This window comes from Nanorana parkeri, unplaced genomic scaffold (assembly GCF_000935625.1).
Source record: "Nanorana parkeri isolate BGI_ZX_2015 unplaced genomic scaffold, ASM93562v1 scaffold2021, whole genome shotgun sequence".
Classification (NCBI taxonomy): Eukaryota; Metazoa; Chordata; class Amphibia; order Anura; family Dicroglossidae; genus Nanorana; species Nanorana parkeri.
The window spans coordinates 11,911-27,752 of NW_017308289.1; the positions used below are offsets into that span (position 1 = coordinate 11,911).

The 15,842-nt window shown below is 44.8% G+C and overlaps 1 protein-coding gene across 1 annotated transcript in view; it reads left to right on the forward strand.

Moving 5' to 3' along the window:
* The first annotated feature begins 2,633 nt into the window (after nucleotides 1-2,633).
* Nucleotides 2,634-15,842, forward strand: part of CCNH (cyclin H) — an 18,875-nt gene continuing 5,666 nt past the window's right edge. The window contains exons 1-7 of the mRNA XM_018572407.1: nucleotides 2,634-2,797; nucleotides 5,065-5,187; nucleotides 7,779-7,852; nucleotides 10,286-10,496; nucleotides 11,867-12,030; nucleotides 14,067-14,137; nucleotides 15,080-15,185. Coding sequence (XP_018427909.1) covers nucleotides 2,687-2,797; nucleotides 5,065-5,187; nucleotides 7,779-7,852; nucleotides 10,286-10,496; nucleotides 11,867-12,030; nucleotides 14,067-14,137; nucleotides 15,080-15,185 — 860 coding nt within the window. The 5' untranslated portion in view covers nucleotides 2,634-2,686. The remainder of the gene's footprint in view (nucleotides 2,798-5,064; nucleotides 5,188-7,778; nucleotides 7,853-10,285; nucleotides 10,497-11,866; nucleotides 12,031-14,066; nucleotides 14,138-15,079; nucleotides 15,186-15,842) is intronic.

Below are 15,842 nucleotides of genomic sequence, written 5' to 3' on the forward strand. Positions count from 1 at the left end.
GTGTTGTAAAGTAGCCACCACTCCAAGATTACTCCTGTGATGGACTACAATCTCACGTTTACCTTACTAATTGTGTTTAGTTTACTAATTTGCATTGAGATTGTAGTCCATCACGGGGACCACACAGTGACCTTGGGTAACAAAAGTTCAACAGATATTTTCTGTAATTGACATAAATGTTCTTAGCTTAAAAAGTGAAAACTAGTACAGCCAGCACATCTAAGGAGTGGCAAATTAAAATATATATCATTGGTTTTTTTTGGGTTTAGATACTCTAAATTACCACATTATATAATTGTTGTTTTTTTTCAGGCTGCTTGACAAGACCACTCTAGCATTTTTTTTTTTTTTTATGTAATAGTCCTCTGTGATACTGAAGATATCTATCTCACGTGTCCATGAAACCGTTCCAGTGCTCTCTAGTGGTGGTTTTGTAAAAAGCAGTGCTGGATCAGATCCTGGGTTCCTTCTGTGGCAAGTGGATCGGCACATAATCAAATGACAACATTGTCAGAAACATTTGGAGCATACAGCTGCCACCATGTAGATATATGCTATACCTAGGTTTAAAAGACATCACTCCGGTGAAGTATGAAATTTACTTAAACTTAGATAACATACAGTGAATGGTATTATATGCAGTATTAACATAAATTGAATAAAGAGATTACAGATTGGTGGAAGCACAACACAATATGATAATTATATTTAAAGTGAATAAAATACAAGAAACTGAATGAAGAGGTAATATGTAAGCAGTACCCATCAAAGTGTGCAAATGCCATTAAACTGTTCTGATTTATTATGATCCTCCATTGTATTTTGTTTTCAGTAGTATATAACTCACATGACTCCTTTTCCAGTAACAAAAAATATTATTTTATACTATATATTTACTATATTATACCATTTATACTATTTTATACTTTCTTTTCTGCCCTTCCCTCATGTCAGCATACCAATTGGTCAGCTCAGCCCCTGACCCTGCGCAGCACAACCCTTTCGGAGCCAATAAAAAAGATGTGTCAATCATCCATCCCCCTCAACACACACACACACTTTGTGTTCCTCATACCTATGGGCAGAGCTGTAGCTAGCTTCTTTTGCGCCCGAGGCAAGAACAGAAAACCCCCCGATGTTTTTTTGAGGTGGTCAGTGCGGGCTCTCAGGTGGTCAGTGTGGGCTCTCTGTGGTCAGTGTGGGCTCTCTGTGGTCAGTGCGGGCTCTCTGTGGTCAGTGGGGGCTCCCTGTGCGGCCGCTGCTACCCTGGTAGTTCAGCCACTAGCATGAGTATCAATCACTGCGGGAGGGAGCTGTGGAGTGTTGGCCTGCTGCATGCTGGGAGCTGTAGTCCCGGGAGGCAATGTCAGTGGCTTGGTGGTAAATGGGGCCCCCTTCCCCCTGTCAGTGCCCCCCAAGTGGTGGAACTAACAGAGTCACAGCTGTGACTGGACCCTGGAGTTCCACCACTTGGGTGGGCCTGGACAGGAGGAAGAGGGCCCCATTAACCACTAAGGCCCTGACATTGCCTCCTGGGACTACAGCTTCCAGCAGGCTGATGCTCCACAGCTCCTTCCCACAGTGTTTGATATCGGGCGTAGTATTAAGCCTGTGACACACTGCATGCGAAGCAGTGCAGAGCGAAGCAAAGCTGTCAGGAGCTTCGCATGCAGTGTGTGAGCTGAGTGCAGTCAGATGAAAGACAGCCTCTTCAGCTAATTGGCTCGCGCGTAACAATCGAATGGCCGATTGGCTGAAAAGGAAATGTTTCATCTCGGCACGTCCAGCTATGCGCGCTCTCGCAAGCTGACGTGCCTGGAGAGAAAATGACATGACACACTGCACACGAAGGCAGCGCACCACCGCTCCGCGCTGCTTGAGCCTGAGGGCCCGCACCAAGAGTGCGTTCAACCTCTGCAACGCACTAGAACACAGCTCACTTTGTTTTGGGGTGGGAGGGGGCGTGGAGGAGCATTGCAGTCAATGGCACCGCAGCCATGCCCCCCACACGCAGTGCAATCAGCCGCACGGGAACGTGTGGCACATCAATACCTGCGTTCCGGTCAGAAAAAATGCTGCATGCACCTTTTTTTCTGACCGCACCGGACCAGAACTCCGCCATTGATGTGCCACATGTTTCTGTGCGGCTGATAGTACTGCGGCCGGAGGACGTGATTACGGTGCCATTGAGTTCAATGCTCTGCCATGCCACCTAGAGAATGTAGCTTCATATTATTTTGTATTGCTGTATAATGTATTGCTGAAATTTGTAATCTTCTATAGCTGTTCTCCTTACTTCCTCCCCTGGCTGCCTCTCCTCGCTCTCTTCTAAAAAAAAAAAAAAATGCTGCATGCAGCGCTAGAGCGTTAGGATTTCACTTTAAGAAAAGCTGGCAAACCTATATAGAGATTATCCCTCTTCCATCATAAAACCTTATTGGATATAACGTCTCCTCTTAGTGTTAAAGGACTGGAAAAAAAATGTCCTCCTGGGGGACTCTATTCCCACCTCTGATAACCCCGCTGGCTATAACGTTCCCTCCGCCCCGCAAACAGCACTAAGCTGTAGGCACCACGTCCTCCGAGCGGTATCCGCCCCCTCCCTCTACACGTACACGCCTCTCCCTCTGACGTCACCGTGACGTATAATGGCAGCGCCAGCAGTGCCGTTCATGGAAGGGGGGACATGTATCACAACAGCACCCAGAGAAAGCACTGGACCTTCCCTAGCGCGGTTGACCTGCAGCGGCTCCGCGGTCAAGCCAATAGCCGGGCCCGGGTACGAGGGACATCCCAGGTAGACTGCTCTGACTGCGGTGTGTAGTATTAACAGAGACAGAATACAACACCTTACATTGTGTGTTCGGGGGGGGATTTCTACCATTATGGTGACTGGCATTATGGAACATCTGGAAGGTGGAGCGAAGCAATAAATGGAGCGGGTCATATGAGGTGTAGTTATAATTAACTACTTCAGTACCAGCTTGTTACACCCCTTCCTGTCCAAGACAAGTTTCACTGCTGTGTTTGTTTGACAATTACTAGCCAATACAGCGCTGTGCACACATGTGTTTTATGTTTTTTAGATAGAGCTTTCTTTCAGTGATATTTAATTTTTTTACTATATAAAGCAGGAAAAAGAACAAGCGGTTTGAAAAAACATATCCAATAAATAAAACGTCTTCATACTTGCTGGTGGTACTGGATGGCACTGGCACTGTTTGTGCAGGCACTTGGACTAGCTATACAGGGACTGGTACTGAATGATACTGGTACTGGAAGACACTGGTACCAGATATACAGGGACATGTACTGGATGACTCTGGTACCAGCTATACAAGGACATGTAATGGATGACACTGGTACCAGCTATACAGGGTCAAGTACTGGATGACACTGGTACCAGCTATACAGGATCAAGTACTGGATGACTTCGATACCAGCTATACAGGGACATGTACTGCATGACGCTGGTACCAGCTATACAGGGTCAAGTACTGGATGGCACTGGCGATATAGGGTCAGGTACTGGATGATGCTTGCACTGGCTGTACACAGACGTACTTGATGATGCTGGCACTGGCTGTACACAGACTGGTACTGGATGTCGCTGGCACTGGTTGGTGATCAGGAAGTAGCTGGTCAGTCCACTTACAACTGATCAGGTTGTGAGAGGAAAGGGGTGGCAGCCATTGTTTACATTTTGTGATTGGTCACAGCGATCCCATGGTACAGACCCACTTTTGTTGGCTGTGTAGTTTCTTTTTGTAAGGTGTCTGGTCCAAACAAAATAGTGCTTGCAGCATTTTGTTCGGACCGGATAATGTGCCTTGGTTTCCCGTGCGTCCGATTGTATTGTGGCCGGAGGGTGTGGCTACGGTGCCATTCACTTCAATGGACCACCGTGCCCCCTCCTATCCCACAACATAGTAAGCCGGCCGCAATGTGATGCAGTGCGTTCTGGCCAGAATCGGGCTGCACTGTATCTGGCGTGAACGAGGCCTTAGCCAATATAATAAAATAGATAAACTTTTATTTAAACTAACACACACAAAATGTTCTTTTTCTATTTTTAACTTTATTTTTTAACCCCCCCCCCCCCCTTTTTATTTACTTTATTGCTGGGAACAAAAGCAAGCTTGCTATTTGATATTTTAAATTGCAATAGCAGCTTGGCTATTGCACCCGCCCACTGCCTGCCGTCAATCAGCAGAGGAGGGACCTGAAGGAGAAAGTTCTCAATCAGGTCCTCTGCTAATTGACAGCAGGCAGTGGGTGCAATAGCCAGCCTGCTATTGGCTATTGCATTTTAAAATATCCAATAGGAGGCTGGGTATTGCTCCCAGCCTCTAGATGCTGAGGTGGCATGGGGGGAGTGGCTGAGGGAACGAACGGACCTGATACAGGTGGGGAGAGCAACGGGGATTGAAAGGGACACAGACCGCTGCAGCCAGCACCAGCGGGGAGGAGAACGGAGGAGCAGAGTGACAGCAACTAATCGATAATGAGAATTATCGATTAGTTGTTGCAGCCCTACTTTTGAATATACATTAGCACTTTGAAGCTTAGTTCAGATTTTAGTGATACGGTCTCCAGCCATTTCAGGTTCACCATACACATTACAATCTGACCATGCAATCAACTTTAGATTTACCCAAACTATGTAATATGAGGTCCTACTTAATTTATTCCATCAATGTGTGTCCAATCACAAAGGCCTTTGTACCACATAGTTGTTGGTAGATCTAAATGAGATTGTATAATCAGATTGTACCTTGTGTGTTGAGCTTACCCTAAAGAGCAGATCAGCCAATCACAATCCAACTTCCACTGACCTGACTCCAGCAATGGCAATTCTGATTGGTTGCGATAAGTTATTGACGTTTCATTAAGACTTTGTTCTTTTGCATTGTTTGTTGACTACCTGCACTATAAATGTTTTCTATGCCTGTTTGTTCTTCTGGTTTTGCTCTGTCAGATGGAATTATTGCAATCTTTATGGTTTATTTCATCCAGTGTGTATTGTACCAAACATTTACCAAACGTGTAAAATGTCACTCACAGGCACACTTGAGGGACATATTTACTGTGGAGCCTCATGAAGAGCTCATCATATGCAAATACTATGAGAAGAAGCTGGTGGATTTCTGCAATGCTTTCAAACCCACAATGCCTAAATCTGTCTTGGTGAGTAATAATGAACTTCAAGTTTTTTTTTAGATGATATGCCTCCTGAGTGTAGCTCTGAGTGTCGCACTAGACACACGCAAAGCTTGTATTTATTCAGCTGAATGCTATTGTCAGTTTATTGAAGTGCAGTACATCTCTGCAACCCATTTCCCTGTGTTTTATGCCTTAAATGTCCCTGCAAGCACAGAAAATATCTTCTGATCTGCAGCAAATGCTCTAACCTCTTTAAGTGTATGTATTTAAAGGCAAATACCATTTCCATTTTGGATAGAGTAGGGGAGCGTTAAAGCAGCAAAAAAATTGATTTGATTCGCTATAGAGAATAGCGCATCAAAAAGGTGGTTACTAAATCGGGACAGACCCAAAATCTACAAAAGTGAAAAAAGAATGTATTGTATAAATATGGAGGGTGTATGGACACAACCACCCACACACTAACAGACAATTAAAAACAAAAGAGAAATTCCGTCTCTACAAGATTAAGACCAACATTGGGTAATTGTGGGCATAGTGTTCTGTTTAGGCTCTTCTTCCTTCTTTCTTCGACTCGATGGTCTTTTTTCAACCTGACTAACTATGTAACTATGTAGGTGGGTGGGATGGCTTGCATGGATAAATAATTAAACAAGGATGACCTGACATGAACCAGCTGTAAAGATAAACATGCACACTGTGTAAATATCGATCTGGGAGATGCTCCCTGTATGGGGTTAGATGGCAGGGTAAAGGTGCCCATACACCTTGCCATTATCGTACGATAATTGCGGGAAATCCCGTGATTGTACGATTTTTTGGAAGGTGTATGGAAGACCTGCGACCGTTTCTACTGTACGGTCGCACGTCTTTTGTCTCCAGTACAGGCTTGAAGACCTGCCCAGAATCGTATGATTGTCGGCGGGTAAGTGCCGTTCTCGGGAGACAAATGCCGAACAGGCCGGTGTGCGCAAGCGCACACTGCCCGTTCAGCATTGCAGTCATCAGAAGCCCGCCCCTCGGGGGCTGGCTTTCGATGATCGCAAGTACGATCTGCCTGTCCAAGATGGGCAGATCGTACGAGCTTTTAATTAGCTTACAACCATCGCAAGACAAAAGTGATACCGAGTGACACACAAATAAGTTACATTTTTATTTATAGTTGGGGTAGTTGAATGCATTTTTAAGATTTAATTCCTGAGTTTAGTAGAGCTGCAGCTAACGATTATTTTCATAATCGATTAGTTAGCCGATTATTAAGTTCGATTAATCGGTTAATCGGATAAACAATAAAATAAAGTTTAAAAAATGGCTCCAGTGATGGGACTACTAGTTTGTATTGAGGTTGTAGTCCATCACAGGAGCAAGCTTGGAGCGGTGGAAGTAAAAAAAAAAAAAAAGATAGTGTGGTGTGCAATATAGTGAAATGGAAAGTGTAAAATTATACAGCAATGAATGCAGAATGGCACCGGCTATAGAGGACTACAAAACCCAGCAATAGTACATTATACAGCACAATGCAGAATACCACCAGCTATAGAGGAATACAACAAATCCCAGCAATAGTACATTATAGCTGGTGGTATTCTGCATTGCGCTGTATAATGTACTATTGCTGGGTTTTGTAGTCCTCTATAGCTGGTGGTATTCGGCATTGCACTGTATAATGTATTATTCTTTGATTTGTAGTCCTCTATACAGAGCAATGCAGAATACCACCAGCTTTATAGGGATACAACAAATCCCAGCAATACATTATACATGCAGTGTATAATGTATTGCTGGGATTTGTATTCCTTTGTATAATATACAGCACAATGTACCATCAGCTATAAAGGAATACAAATCCCAGCAATACATTATAGAGCACCATGTGTGGGGAAAGTGCAGGCTTACCTGAGCAGTCTTCCAGCAACTTGCTTCTGAGATTGGACCTGTCTATCAGCGGCTGTCATCCCCCCACACCTGCTCCTCCTTACTTCTTCTTCTCCCCGCGTCCCTGTGTCGATCATGGATGTGGGCGGGCGGTGAGCGTGAGGAGGTGCGGCATGTGGATGCGGGCAGGTCTGGCAGCAGCGAGCGTGAGGTGGGGAGGAAGTGTGGCGCGCAGCGTGGAGCCGTGAACAGGGCCAACCAATCGGAAGTTGACAACTTTTTCAATAATCGATTACAATCGATTATGTCGATTAGTTGTTGCAGCCCTAGAGTTTAGTGTCACTTTAAAAGACCGAATAAAAGGGAACGAATAAGAAAAGTTCATTGTTTGGATTTACATACAAAAAATAAAAACTTTCAAATGATTTTGTGCAGCTGTAGAGTACAAAATGATTCTGTGGTCACACAGAAGGTATAGGTCCACTTTCATTTTCAGGTTCAATTTTGTGTATAATTGCCTTCGCTATAACATTGCCATGACAACCATTATTTGCAGCAGTGACAGTCAATGAGAGGTGAAATGAACAGATAGGTGGCTGAAAATAACCCAATGCTTATAGATTTATGAATCGGGCCTATTGTGATGTGCAATCGGTCACAAATTGTATAGCTATTTGAATGCACAAATGTTTAACTCTGTTTTTTTCTGTTTAACATTTGTGTTTTTTATTTTCTTTCAGGGGACAGCTTGTATGTACTTCAAACGGTTTTACCTGAATAATTCAGTCATGGAACATCGCCCACGTATAATAATGTAAGCCTTTGTACATGAATAGAGAGTCTAGGGAATCCAATAGCTACTTGTCAGTTTCTCATAGCAGGCAGTTAGTCTCCTAAGAAAGTGTGGAACCTGTAAGACTCCTGTCTGTATTGACATATGAAGTCAAAGTTGGATCACATGAAAAGCAATGTTTAGACCAATCTCAGGGTGATCCTGTACTTCATACCTTGTACGAGTGTCCGATTTATCCTAAAGTTGGTTTACACCTAAATAACCCCTTTACCCTATTGTAACTATCCCATCCCATTTAGTTACCCATACATGGCTCAAATCGTGGCCCTGTCAGACCCACCAATTTCAGTCATCTGTGCCGGGTGTAAACTCCTCAGCCGAACAGTGACTGTATCCAATCAGATACAGTCAATGTTCAATTGTTCAGGTAGGTGCAAGTGGCGGCTGTCTAAATACAATAGCCAGCAGGGGAGATTCTTCCGTGCATGCTATTTGGTGGGAATGGGGGAATCAAGTGATTATTTAAAAGCTTACAAAGTTTTAAAAAGAAGCTAGGCGGTACTTGATCTAAAACCTCTGTTTCATGGCATCCAGTTACATGACAAAATGCCTAGGTATTGATCCCATTAACCCAGCTGGAGAGGCTTAGGGGATTGGTGCTCAGGCTAAGCTAGTGGACATTGGTCAGCTGTGCCTGAATGATGACGCTTCCCTTCAGCTATGATCACAACAAATGCCTGCTTTGGAAGCCCAGCTCAGTGATTTCTGCAAGACCAGTAATAATTTTTGAACCATTTGTTATTGTATGGAGATCCTTCATGTGTGGATGTTACTGCCTCTGTATACACTGAGTGGCCAGATTATTCTGACCACCCCATCAGTACTTCGTTGGGCCACCTTTTGCCTTCTTCTTGGCATTGACTCCACGAGATGTTGAAATCATGCCTGATGACTAGCACTATCCAGAGTTCTGTGAGATTTGATGGTTGTGGAACCAGCTGCCTGATGGCTCTTTCAACTTCGTCCCACAAATGATCAATTGGATTGAGATCTGGTGATTGTGGGGGCCACCTAAGCAAGGTAAAGTCTCCCTCATGTTCTTAAAACCACTCCTGCACAATACGAGCACCATGGCACGGCGCATTGTCTTGTTGGAAGAAGCCATCTCCATTGGGATACGCCATCAACATGATAGGATGAACTTGATCAGCAACGATACTTTGGTATGTTGTGCTTTTCAGACGTTGTTCCACACGAATTAAAGGGCCCAAATCATGCCAGGAAAACTTTTCCTAAACCATAACACTGCACCCACCAGCTTGAAGGGTTGTACTCATGCATGTGGGGTGCATGCTTTCACTCTGTTCCCGCCAAATTCTCACCGTGCCATCTGCATGATGCAACTGGAAACGTGATTCATCGGACCACATGACTTTTTTCCAATGCTTGACTGTCCAATTCTTGTGTTCCTGTGCGAATTGGATACGTTTTATCTTGTTAACTGCAGACAGCAAAGGTGTTCGAACATGCCTTCGGCTTCCATATCTCATACAATGCAGTGTACGGCGAACAGTGCGCTCAGAGATCATTTGAGAGGATCCCTGATTAAGATCTGCAGTAATTTGATGCACTGTTGCCCTTCTGTTGTCTTGTACCAGTCTTGCCACTCTCCGTTCTGCCCTAACATTGACTAGCCGCTGACGGCCACAATTCGCACGTTCAGACCCAGATTTTCGGCTGACAGTCCAGTCTTTAAACACTTTAACAACAGCTGCTTTTGAACATTAAACTAATTCTGCTGTTTTGCTGATACTGGCTCCATGGCTCCGAGCGCCAACAATCATCCCAGGTTCAAAGGCTGTTAAATCGCGTTGTTTACCCGTATCTTCAGAAAAAAAATCACTTCTACTGTCGTGGTAAACAACCTGCTTCCCTATTTATAATGGTCTGGCCCTCTAGCAACTTCAGCGCCAAATTATAGCTAATTTGCCTACAAACGTCAGGTGGTCATAATAATCTGGCCACTCAGTGTACTTGGAAATAAATATTGCTAAAGTCAATGCTAGACTTCCACTGCCTTGTTATGAATCCATAGCTATGATGGGTGGCTTCGCTGACTATAACGAGTTGCATTAGGTGGGATGGGGGCGCGGGGGGGGCATTTTTGGCAACACCGTGCATTCTGTTTTGGGACTTGCTGGTGAAGGGTCTGGATTTTTTTTGCAGGTGTTCTGATGATTGTAGCAATGTCAGGCATGTAATGGTGATCGGCATCAATAACCAGTTTAGTACATCAAATGGTAGAAAGGAAGGCTTGTTGTCACTGTGGGATGCTGTTCCTTCCTTATTCCAGCCCTCCCTCTTAAATCACCATGGCAATGTTTAGCTATTTACTCTGTTAGTTTGGTATTACTCTTTGTGTTTTTATATATATATATTTTTTTCCCTTTTCAGGCTGACGTGTGCATTCCTAGCGTGTAAAGTAGATGAGTTTAATGTATCCAGTGTCCAGTTTGTTGGTAACCTTCCAGAAAGCCCTGCAGCTCAGGAGAAGATCCTAGAACAGATTCTGGAACATGAACTGCTGCTCATCCAACAGCTGAACTTTCACCTTATCATACACAACCCTTACCGACCTTTTGAAGGATACTTAATCGATTTAAAGGTACTATGAGAGCAAAATCAGTCTGTCTCCTACTGGTATGTAGCAAGTAGGGGTGAGATCAGGGTGGGACCAAACATGGGCATTCCCTGCCCCACAGCTGCATATAAACCAAAGCTTGTACTGGCATAATTCACCTTACATGGCCAGATTAGGTCAGTGACCAAATGTAGCCATGTGGCAATATAAGATCACTGATTTCACAGCATTCTGCCCCTTTGCCTTCATGTAGCTTTGGGTGGGGAGTTCCACAGCCGCAGCGGATTAGGTGCCACCGGAAGGAGCTTGCTACTGTTCAGAGAAACTCTGGTCTGGATTCGTGTGTGTGTGTGTGTGTGTGTGTGTTGATATTGCACTAACACTTTGCTCTAGACAAAATGGCCCCTGTAGCAATTACATCTATACTGTATCGGTCTGTTTATTCCCTATTCTTAGGGAAATGAATTCTCTGCAAAATGAACAGAATTCCCATCTTTGAGATTTGTCAGAGGAACAGGTGCCCCCATTGGAGGGCTTTTCCTAATCTCTTGCTCTAGTTACTAACATTTTGGATTTCTCTTTTTTTTTTTCCTATGTCCTTGCTGGGTAGATAACCCCCAGACCAATACAGGGCTGCATCTACCCAGCAGGGACATAGCAAAAACAGCTTGACAAAGGGTTTCCTGTTGTATATCTGCTGTATGTACATGTGTTGGACTGCATGATAGTGTTCCAAGGGGTCATGTGAATAAAGTTATTTGAATGCAGGGTTTGAGAAGACTGCCGCTTGGCATGCATTCATGGACAGTGCTATGAAATTTGTAGTAAAAGAAACCCAAGCAGCAAATCACATTGGCATACAGTAAACTCCCCATTATCCGGCATTCAAGCAACCAGAACTTTTAAGCAATCAGGAAAAAAAAAATTCGAGGATATATGTCCTCCAATTTTTTTTGCCAGTTGCTTGATAGACGTGCACACTAAAAAAGGTTGTTAGCAACTAAGTTTATGTAGCTGCTAACGAAATTCTCCATTTACATCTTGCTGCGGCCGACTGCTAGATTCTGCAGCTGGTAGGTGAATGTAAACAATGGGCAGTGGGCGTGTGCAATAGACAGCCTGCTATTGGCTATGGCAATTTGAAATAGCCAATAGCAGGATCTAGTCAGCAGATGAATGGGGCGGGGGTTGTTGCTTGAGAGTTAATATCTACTCTCAAGCAACCAGAAACTACAGTTATCCGGCATCTACCAATCCCTATGGGTACCAGATAACTGGGAGTTTACTGTACTTGGCTGCTGTTTTACCTATAAAATATACACATGGAATAGGACATTCTAGCCATTACACATGTTAAATGTATTATACCGACAAGATGTACTTTTACTTTTCAGACACGATATCCTTTGCTAGATAATCCTGAGATGTTGAGGAAAACGGCTGATGACTTCTTGACTCGAGTTGCTCTGACTGATGCTTTCTTGCTGTTTACACCCTCTATAATAGCTCTGACTGCTATCTTATCTAGTGCTTCAAGAGCAAGCCTTAATATGGAGAGGTAAGTGATCATATATATGTAGCCCCCATCACCTTCTATGAGGTGACTACTAGACATTTGGTGATTGCCAGGGCTGTAGTCAGCCTGGCTGGATTATAGTGGCATTTATCTGGTAATTCCTTGGTGTCTGGCATTGACTGTGGGGTACAGTCAATGCCAGACTGGGCAGAGTGTGACTCTGCTATATTGTGGGACAGCCAATGAGAGGCACTGTGGGTGTATGTGTACAGTACAGCAGCCAGTCACTGGGCTTCTCTCAACCAGTGGTGCATGCTGGGATAGGGTACATATACTGTAGGGATTTGCCATGTGCTCACACTATTCGAGACCAGCCATGGATTAGGGTTGGGTGCTGTCCAGCCAACCCCCAGGCTAGGCCTGAGGCCTGTGGGTGGGCAAAGGCTGGAGTGTGTGAAGTGCTTACCTAGGGCCTCCAATAAGGAGGAGGCCTGTGTTGTTTGCCAGAGGAAGAGAACCAGGAAGATGGAGGACTGCTGAAGGTACTCAGTATCTAGAGAACCTCAGGAACATGGCTGGTGTCTCTCCTGCTGAGGATTTGTCCTCATTCCTGCTACTTCAACTACTACCCGCTGTATCACATGTGGATTTACACTAAGATGCCTTTCTGTTACACCCTGGATGTCTAGGATCCCTATACCCTCTCTCCCCAGTGTGAAGATGTTTAATAAAAGTTATTCAGCATTGCATTACTGCTGTGGACATCAGCTTTGTGGGCACTAGAAGAGGGCAGTTAATACTAAAGGGGCGGCTGAAGATCATACCCCTAGACAGACTAGTAATGATGACCCTGATTAATCCAGCGGCTCCTTCGGGGGTGAACGCAACGTATGCAAAAGGGACAGGCTAATGGCTTTTATGAAATGCAGCACCGCCTTGTATTGTAAAGGAAATAAGAGGCTGGTCTTGTACTTTTTGCAAAATCTAGCTGCTGGTCTGTCTGGTTGATCCTCAGGCTTCAACACTTTTTAAATCGTTGACTTAAACGGAAAAAAAAAATACAGCCAAAATGCCTGATCTGGATACTGTTTTGGGGAAAGGACAGTGTAGAAGCCATTAGGTCACCATGATGGCAAGCCTATTTGTTTAGCTCATGGAGTTCCTCTCAAACAAGTGTTGAGAAGGCACGATGCCAACATATCCAATTGTGTCTGTGCCTGCCACCCATGCTGATTAAGTCAGTACACATAGAATAAAATAGGAGAGGCTCCTGTTGAATTAAGGTTGGGGGGAGTTTTATGGTTTTGACCTGCTCAGCTATGCTGTGTTGCTGGGATGTAGCTGCCATTTACAGTTCCTGATGTCTTAAATCTTCCACAGGTGTCTGGAGGCATGGGATACCCCACACAGTGTTTTGTTTCCTTTGGCAGAAAGGGTTGTTCTAAAGTTGCATTGCCATTTCGCACCGTGGACAGTTTAACGCAAATAATGCTTGGTTGAATCCTCTCTCTAAAGCAGTGGTTCTCAACCTCTCTAGGGCCGGGACCCCTTGGTAACATTTGCCAAGTTGTGGTGACCCCCAACGGAGCGCTGGACTCCAGAATTAGTAAGGCGCTGGACTTGGGACTAAAATTAGAAGCACACTCTCAAGAATACATGCCCTCCCCAGCCCCTGCTACCTGCTTGCCTGCTCTGTCTCCATGCAGCCTTCTCAGCCCCAGCACTGCTTAGACAGCCGCCTCCTGCAGAGCTCACGTTGTATGGGAGGCGGGAGGACAGCAGCGGCTATGAATAGAAAAGCCCTGCTGTACACACTCCCCGGCCACTAGATGTCGCTGCCGCGGCCAGGGAGTGTGTATAGCGGCACTTTTATATTTATGGCCTCTGCTGTCCTCCCGCTGACTGACACTGCTAGCGAAGCAGAAGTGGATGCTGTGACCCCCTCAACAGTGAGTTGCGACCCACAGGTTGAGAACCACTGCTCTAAACTATGTACTCTTGTCTGTATAAGTAACCTAATGGCAGATATTATTGTTCAGAATACGACTTTAGTAATATAATACTTTTCTGTATTTCAGTTATTTATTGGAGTGTCTCTCTCTAAAAGACAGCCTGGAAACCATGGCTCACCTACTGGATGGAATGAAACGTATGTCCATTTCTCTCTTTGGGATTGACATGGTGAAACTACATTGGACATGAATGTTACAGTTCTTTCTGTCCAGCAATGTGGCATTTATTGTAGTAGTATCAGATTAATATGCTGTAAGGTGAACTATGAAAGTCTTGCAGATTTGGGGGTTGCTGGCACCCAGTCAGCATTCAGCTCCATTTAGCTCAGTTTTACTAAGCTGTCTATGTATATATGTCACTGTTGGTTTCCAGCAGTGTGTGTGTGTGTGTGTATATATATTTTAGGGATGCACCGATATATTGGCCGCCGAAACATATCGGCCGAAAATGGCACTTTTGGCATAATGCCGAAAGTGCCATTTTTCCTGCCGATACATCGGCGCATCCCTGATTTCTTTCCTTCCTGCTGGGCGCTGCTCTATGTCAGTGACAGCCGGCCGAGTGCTGCGGTGGAGAGTGCTGTGAGCGGCCAGCGTCTCCTCCCACACCGCTCAGCCGCCTATCACAGTCCGGCAGAGCGGTGTGGGGGCGGAGACATCGCTGTCACAATACATCAGCATTTGTTCTGCTCTCAACTTGCTGTATTTACTTCCATCAGGTCCTGGGGCCCAACTGCAGTTCTGGGAATATCCTTATTATTCATATATCGCAGACAGAACAATGATTTTGGCTGCATCGGTGTGCATTATTTATAGGAATATAAAGCCATGTTTGCCCTCATTGTATTTTAGGCACAAGAGCGTCAGGTTTAGCCTGAAATATTGATTTCTGAAGTTTTATCAATAAAAGGGCTATTTCGAGAACTGCAGTTGAACTCCAGGACTTGCTGTTTCATACACGGACCGTGATCCTGCTGGGCTCCTCCTGGACAAGTTATTTTGAAGAACTGCTCCACTGTAGTGAATTAAGATTTGTTGGATACTTGCAGTCCTACTGTTTAAAACAATTTATTCCATAGGTCTAAAGATACTTGTGTCAAAGTATGAGTTTGCTAGATCTGAAGATGTCGCATCAATAGAGAAGAAATTGGAGAAATGCCACAGTGGTGAAGTTATGGCTAATTCGTAAGTAGCAAGTAGGGGTGAGATCAGGGTGGGACCAAACATGGGCATTCCCTGCCCCACAGCTGCATATAAACCAAAGCTTGTACTGGCATAATTCACCTTACATGGCCAGATTAGGTCAGTGACCAAATGTAGCCATGTGGCAATATAAGATCACTGATTTCACAGCATTCTGCCCCTTTGCCTTCATGTAGCTTTGGGTGGGGAGTTCCACAGCCGCAGCAGATTAGGTGCCACCGGAAGGAGCTTGCTACTGTTCAGATAAACTCTGGTGTGTGTGTGTCCCGATTCTTAAGGCCGTTACCGGCCCTTTAACTTTTCAAAACACCAGCGGCCATCCGAGTTCCCGCGCTTGTGGGGACCTGCAGATGGCAGTCCCTGTCCGGTTCTTTATCCCCTACTACTCCTTCCCGGCACAGCCCCCGGGGGTGGAACTACCACACCAGGGCTAGAAGCTGGAGGGAGAACTGGACTGGACATGGCAGCATTCTGGTGACATCGTATTTAGCCCTGGTGGGAAACTGCCCTAAAATCATCAGTGTGTGTTGTTTTGGAAACAAGTCACACGGCCCTTTTAAGAAAAAGTATCGGCAATTACATGAGGAGCAGTACTTGGTCCTAAAAAAAGTGGTATCGGGACATCCTAGTTTATATATA